This window comes from Desmodus rotundus, chromosome 4 (assembly GCF_022682495.2).
Source record: "Desmodus rotundus isolate HL8 chromosome 4, HLdesRot8A.1, whole genome shotgun sequence".
Lineage (NCBI taxonomy): Eukaryota > Metazoa > Chordata > Mammalia > Chiroptera > Phyllostomidae > Desmodus > Desmodus rotundus.
Window position 1 is genome coordinate 5,933,563 of NC_071390.1, and position 7,380 is coordinate 5,940,942.

The 7,380-nt window shown below is 46.2% G+C and overlaps 1 protein-coding gene across 1 annotated transcript; it reads right to left on the bottom strand.

The window, feature by feature from the left end:
* Positions 1–260: 260 nt before the first annotated feature.
* ACADSB (acyl-CoA dehydrogenase short/branched chain) lies at positions 261–6,775 on the bottom strand. The gene is made up of 4 exons (XM_053922917.1): positions 6,664–6,775; positions 4,683–4,820; positions 3,950–4,049; positions 261–3,260 (listed from the first exon to the last, which is right to left on the bottom strand). The coding sequence occupies exons 1-4, from the start codon at positions 6,751–6,753 to the stop codon at positions 3,190–3,192; spliced, it is 399 nt and encodes a 132-aa protein (XP_053778892.1). The 5' UTR covers positions 6,754–6,775; the 3' UTR covers positions 261–3,189.
* Positions 6,776–7,380: the final 605 nt, after the last annotated feature.

The window sequence follows — 7,380 nt, forward strand, 5'->3', positions numbered from 1 at the left end:
AAAAAAAAAAGGATCCTCTGATAAAATTTTCTGTAGCAGCAATAATTTAAACTTGCTCTTCATTATAAAACCTCCTCTCTGAAAACAAACTAGAGTGACTTACATGAGAGGCAAACTATCAGCATCGTATACAAAGGTGTTCTATCTGTCTTGCAGGAAGATTAAGTTATTTTCCTACTTCCTCTGTGTGCATAACAAACAACTCTGCTAAACAGAGTAGCTAGTCTCCAGTGGACTCGTCGCTCCATTTTCCATTCTCCACAGAATTCTGACTTTGTAATAACGGAGCCAGTCTGACATATGGCATTGAAACAAACCTTTCACTTTACGAAGGAGCAGCACAAATACATCAGTGAGGATATAAGTAGTGCATTCAGAAAATAAATCATAATCCTAAAGCCAACCGATCTCACACAATAACCTTCACATTTGACACACCAGCGACACCCGAGGACAGCTGCGGTCTTTGGCAGGTGATACATATATGTAAGCAATGACACTGTGAATCTGAACAGTGTCACAACATCTCTGAAATGTTCGTTCTTTATCAGTTAAGCCTAAAATAAATCAGTAAGAGGGCCGAAACACACAACAAGGGTGACACCCCGAACCTGCAGACAGAGAGAACGTTGAAGGGTAGGAAGAACACCGAATTGGGAGCCAGTGCATCTGGGTTCTTGTCTTGTCCTTGTCCCTGGGTGGATGACCTCAGGCAAGGGCCCTGCACTGGGGATCCTTCATTTTAAGTGGGGGAGTTGGCTGGATGGTTCCCTTAAGTCTTTCTAGGTATAACTTTCTTTGACACGGAGGCACGTTCTCGTTGTAAAATGAGATCTCCGACAGTCCTGACTGGGCAGCTGGGTTGAGTCCAGCGCCACCCGTCACGTACAGGCAAGAGGTACTTTGGTGCTTCTGTTCAAGTGCCTGCCTGGTGCGCCTCATGACAGCCCCCACCTCAAGTTAACCGGCAAGGCTGACGGGCTTCGGGGGTGAACAAACTCATCTGCCACTAGACACAAAGTCAGGACGGGTAGTTTTAAAGATGCCAAAATCACGGTTATTAAGCAAAGCCATAATGCAAGTTCTCCAGGGAAAATCCATAACATCTTTGGGAAATGCTAAATTAACACAGTGATTCAGTAATAGAGGAAGCTAGGTACATATATTGACCAAAATACATACTTTTCAACTGTTCTTTGTGAACATGCACGAAAAATGCACACACAGTTAGAACTCTATCAGTACTAAATATAAATTCAAGGTCTATCAGGGGTGTCCAGCCCATGCCCCACGCGGCTCAGGGTGGCTATGAACGTGGCCCTACAGAAAATCGTGAATTTACTTAAAACTTTTGGGTTTTGCTCATCAGTTTTTGTTAGTGTTTGTGTATTTAATGTGTGGCCCAAGACAACTCTTCTTCTTCCAGTGTGGCCCAGAGCCACCAAAAGCCTGGACGCCCCCGGGCATGGGAGGCTCCCTGGTGCCGCCAATGCGAACGTTAACGAGGTTTACGGTGGTTTCGCACATTTGTACGTGTGTTTATAATTCCACAGCAGCACGGTGAGGTTCTTGTTCACTAATGCTGGCCTCTACTCCACTACCTGTCAAGTCCACCTTTCCCATTATCCCAAGTCCCCTTGCTCTGGAGCATTTCATCCGCCCCCTACTTCCTTATCAGGCCCCTCGGCCCTTTGCTCTGAAAGACCGAACGGGTGGGTTTCTATTGTTCCCATTTGAAAGCTGAGTGGATGTTATCTCTTTTGATCCAAAGTCTAAATTTGCCCTTATTTGTTCCTAACATTTTAATGTAATTCCTCTCTCAACTGTATTTACACAATTCTGAATATTTAACTATGATTTGCATTACAGAAATTAATCCAATTCAATAAACGTGAATGTACAAAGCAAAATTGCTTTGAAAATCTCAAGTTTTCCTAATAAACACTATCCTTTCATTTAAATACTAAAATGCTTCCCATTCAACTGCAGTGGTTATGAGCCTTGAAACATTTTCAGCACCTCTTACCCAGGCCTGCTCTGAGAGAGTATAAAACTCTCACCTCTCACTGTGCCCCTCCCTCCTGAGGGGAACTCAGGGTACACACCCCAGACGGGTCTCTCTTGCCTGGGAACCCCAGTATGAAGGACTGGCACCAGCTATACATTTTGTTGACTTTTGCTTTTCTATAATTTGCATCATAAAGCAATACATTTATTTTTGCTTTTCAAGATACAGAATTATTTTTATGTATGTTTTTATATTACTGAATATGCTTTTTCACACTCTGGAGCCCTGTTCTACTCCTCATTCCTCATGAAACTGTGATAGGGTTCTCTGCGGGAACAAGACAGCTCCCTCCTGAGAACCACTGAACCAACAACACACAGCTCCGGAAGTACCGGTCCCGATAAAGCCCAATAACTGAGCTGGAGGAAGCAGGATTCAATGTAATACACAGAGAAATTGTACTGCTGAAAAATAGCGCGTGAGGATGAATATTACGATATTAAACATGTTCTGATTACAAACCACATTACTTAAGCTTTACACTTGAAAACTAATGCAAAAACTTGTTTTTAAAATGATCTCCTGAAACCATCACGAAATGCCTCTCTTACACAGGTCACTTACCGTCACAAGTTCTGGTGGCTTATTTTGTTAATGTTTTCTTCATTTATTTGACTTACAGAGTTATACCCTTATTTTTCATCCATTCTCAGGCATTTAGGACTAGAATTCTTAGCTTTTTCTAAATGAAATTTTTATCAGTTTCTACCTCCTATAGCAGCTTAGAACTGAATCTTTCTGTCCTGTAGAAGTGCCAAGTGTAACAAATATTTCTGACTAATGTCACAAAATAAAGTTTTAATAGGACAACAAAATAGCCATCCGTGTTTCCAAGTGCTGATAGAGTGAAATTTGTGTGTACCTTGGAGCTGGAATAACACCTAACTTTAAAAAGAGGGTTCTTGAGACCATACGGATGCACTTCTTCCCAAATTTTAAAAACGGTTTCCTGTGCCTAAGTCAAGTAGACCTGAAAGATAACATAGAAAAGATCTCCCCCAAGACCCGTGACTAAGGGCTTAAACAGATTACTTCAGCGCTCTGGTGGTCGACTCCCCCAAAAGGCACAAGAGTTTAAAAGGTCACGCCGGCGGCCCCGGGGCGGCCCGCTCCTGCAGCCGTCAGTACTGCGCGTCGATGTGCTTCGCGATGGTGTTCAGCTGGATGTTTGAAGCTCCTTCGTATATTGTACCTTCAACACAGGGGATAGTTAGGACTGGGCTCACAGTTAGGCGTGGACACGAGAAAGAGCTCCATGAATGCTACCTCTGCATTTGCTGCGAAACTGTTACTAGTAACGTCACTCCATGTCCCCTGAATGTGTTATCTGACAGAGTAACTTTGCCTGAGAGATGACAACTTCCCATTTGGAAATTAAATTCTGATTTCAGACTCAGCATTAAACAGGGGAAGACTTTCATTCAGGAGCTACCCATGCAAAAGCTGGGCTCGCCGTTCAGGACCAGGCGGCTTCCGACCCCGCGGTGTCTCCACCTTCCTACCCGGGAGCAGAGTACCCGAGCCCTCTGGCAGGTGGGCACTTAGCTTTGGAAATTAAAACTTAAGTTTCAAAGACCAGCATTAAACAAATCCAAAATATTAACATTTTTAGCAAAAGAAAAGTTAATACAGGTTTTGTTGTGGTTTGACCAGAAGGCCTGTTGAGACATTTAAAAAGGCAATTTGATGTTTCTAAAAATATAAATCCACTGTTGCGAAGGGCGGGGGAGACCCAGCCACAGGAAAGAAGCGATGCACACGACACTGCAGAGATGAAAATGGCCTCTGCTCAGGCGCCCCACCGACAGCACCAACCAACACAGCAGCCCAAACACCCGCGGAAGCAAACGAAACAAAACAAAACGGAGAAAATCCATTTACCGATCTTCGCGTCTCGGAAGTACTTTTCCACAGGGTAATCTTTGGTGTAGCCTACGCCTCCCATCCACTCGATACATTTGCTAGTGGTCAGCCCTGCAACCTACCGAAAACAAGCAGCCCATCACCTGCCGAAACCACACGACTTAGGTGTTATGATCGCTCTTGCGGTGCCACGCAGTGGGCAGGTACAGAGGAAACGATCTAGTAGTCTGGCATTCGAATGGGAGGTGGAGGCCAAGGGTGGAGTTAAATGCATACGTGAAGCCATGGAATGAGTGAGACAAACGGCCAAGGCTGGGAAATGGCAGCCTGGTGACGTGGCGAAGTTCTCCGGCCCAGGCCTGTGCTCAGTACAGAAGGCGCACGTACCACCCGGGCACTGGGAACATGGCGTCCCCACTGCACCTCTCCTTGGTGCTCCCGTGGGGCTCCCGTGCCCCGCCGTGGGACCGTGCGGGTGATGGGACTCAGACGAGGCCCAGCAGGGGACTGATGATGGGTGGGCCTTCCACCTGAGTCAGGCAACTTGGTCTCCATCTAAGATCTTGTAAGAGCTTGGAGGCCCCACAGAATCAAAGCACCTTTCCCATGGAAGCTTTACTTTTTCTTTGCTACTCGTGTGGAAACTGTAAAGTCCGTGTTATTTTACTTGAAAAACAAACAAATGCTCGACCAGTATTCCTAAGTGAAGAGTTGAGTAAATGTGTATCTGAATTTCTGCTTTTTTCCTTACCTCTGACGCATAGTATTTGGCCATAGCTGCCTCTTTTATGAACGGTTTTCTGGCTTCGACAAGGCGAGCGGCGTTGTACGTCAGCAGCCTCGCAGCCTCCAGCTGGGTGGCCACCTGAGCCACTTGGTGCTGGAGCCCCTGTGACGTAGAGGCCCAGGTTAGAGAACTACAATTTCTGAAATCACAGCTTAGCCTCAAAAGCCTGCCTGGGTATGGACCACTAACAGACTCAAAATACATGCCAGAGGAAATGCATGTTCAATTTGTAAAAATACTTTAAGGTCCCCCATCTAAACTGAAATACACTGCAGGTACTGTTTAAGAATTTTTCATAGTTTATGTAATTCTTTATAACTGAAGATTTCAAAATATAAACGATCGCAAAATTAGGTTTAAGAATTTGATTTATATTTAATAATTATTTTCAACCCTTTCTATGATCTAGATTGAGGTTAAGCAAAATTCCAGCAAAGCAAAAATTTGAATACGGTTTTCATTTGCTTGAACTGCCAAAATTTTGCTCCCGCCCGCTGTCCCTCCCCCCTCAAGGAGCCTGTCATCGAGAGAAAAGACAGGATTGCAGGCAAAGCAAAAACCAAATCACTCTAATGCGAGTAAGGCAGTTAGGAAAAAACTCTACTAACTCCGATCAAAGCTCCACACAGATATACAAAACTAATAGTGCTGCTTTTCATGATCAAATTTCTAAGAGTTTCCTTTTAATGACCCACACTAGGCATCTTCAAAAACGTCATGATTATAGGCATTAGTACGCCTGGCCCCGCTCTCTCCCTCTCTCCCCCCATGTAAATGAAAACACGCTTCCCGTGTGCAAAGGAGACCCACAGCCTCCCTCAGAACGGTCTTCATGTTCTGTCCCCGTTGCTGCACTCTATGGGGTGGCTGGCTCTGAGATAGCACTTGAGCGGGATAAAGTGAAAATTAGACCGGAAGCCATGCCAGAAAGCCTGTAATTCTGACCCGTCACCCACGGTCTGGCCCCGTACAGTGTCCATGAGCTGCGGTAGACCTCGGCCAGGCCCAGTCTGCTCACTGTTTCCAGGCCTTGAACTGACTGGGCACATCCCCAGCTTGGAATCCCTACAACCTGTGTGTGCTTGTGCGATGCCTATTGTTGTTATAAACCTGACCACTGCACAGCAGGGCAGAGCTGGTGATGCAATAAGTTGGCATCAGAGCCCAGAGCTGCTTAGAGGGGGATTTTGCAAACATGTATAGTAATTCTTCCAGATTATTAGGTGGTATGCTAGAGTAAGCCTGGTAAGCTGACATTCCAGTCTTCCAACCTGGTGACACCTGCTGAGGACAGGAACGTGGGTGGACAGGAAGACCGCCTATTGCCACCAACTAATCCCCCAATGACCTGGGGAGCCCAGAGAAGCCAGGCCATTGGGCCAGGTCAGTATTACCCAATGCGCTTGACTTAAGAGCATCTCGTTTGCACTCAGGGCAAACAAGTGTGCCTTCTAAAAGATGGGCGCATCAGACAGAGTGGGGTCTCCTGAGGATTACTGCACAACTCTGGCCTGACTCCCAACAACTGGTAATCTCCTGAACACGTGTTAAACTCAGGCAATGTGGTAACACAACCCATCTATCTTACTCAAAATCACTGTAGAGGGTAGGCAGTATTACCTTTATCTTGCTGCTGAGGCAGTCGGGGCTTAGAGAGGCAAGGTAACTTGTCCAATGCCCAAAGCTAGTAAAACAAAGCACCAGGACTTGAACCCAGGAAGTCTGACTGCAGACCCCAGGTCCTGGATCTCAAGAAGCTGCGGGTATCCCGGATGATGACATAGCTGGGCCTCAGGGGCTACAGTTCTGCCCTTGAGGAGGTCAAAGTATTCACAAGCACATGCCCTGAAATCTAGTCCTCCCTCCCTCCACAGCTTTGTAACACCGCTAGCCCCCAACAGGGAGACAGGAGAGTCCAGGCCAGTAAAAAGATGCTAATAGATACCTGAAAGTCAAATAGTCTTTTGCCAAACTGTATCCTTTCTTTAGTATATGGAACAGTGTGATCAAAACATCCTTGAGCCAATCCCAGCATCTGTTCAAAAAAAATCAGAATTTCTTGTTTTGTTATAAGTTTATGCTTTTAATTATTCAAGTTATAAATTCCTTTTGTGGGCAAATCGAAGAGTTTGGGAGGGAAGAACCAGAGATCCCAAGGAGGTAAGATGTGTGTTAATAACCTACGTCCACTGCTTTGTAGAACTCCACTTCCAGAAATCGGAAGAAAAAGAGCGACTTCACGTGAAAATGAGTACATTTAACTTCAACACAGAGGGCAATCTCCCAGAGTGTCCGTGCTCACATAACCAGGTAACTTTTCAGAAAACTCCCCCTTCCTGCTCCGATTCTCCAGGCAATAAAGCGAGCCACAGAACCTGCTCAGACCTGGCTTCAAAGACTGTACAGTAGCGCCCTGCAGCCCTGCTACGAGTCAGATGTGGAAGGTCACTTCTTAACCTTCTGTCTCCCCACCCACCCGAGCAGGACTAATAAGGGCTTCGGCTGAAAGAGCGTTAGGACACAGAAGAGCAGTGTTTCTCAAACGGCTGCAGTCAGAACCACCTTCATTACCGAACACCCGCGTGGGGCTCTAACGACTGAGCCCAAACCCAGGGCGGGGGGGGGGGGGGGGGGGGGGGGGGGGGGGAGGGGGGGTGGGGGG

What these genes read in the sequence shown, in the direction of transcription:
- ACADSB (XM_053922917.1), bottom strand. Translation starts at nt 6,753, where the DNA reads ATGCTGGGATTGGCTCAAGGATGTTTTGATCACACTGTTCCATATACT. An exon ending in CCAAATACTATGCGTCAGAG is followed by an intron (nt 4,050 to 4,682) that starts GTAAGGAAAAAA and finishes TGTTTTCGGTAG; the next exon opens with GTTGCAGGGCTGACCACTAG. An exon ending in CTTCCGAGACGCGAAGATCG is followed by an intron (nt 3,261 to 3,949) that starts GTAAATGGATTT and finishes CCTGTGTTGAAG; the next exon opens with GTACAATATACGAAGGAGCT.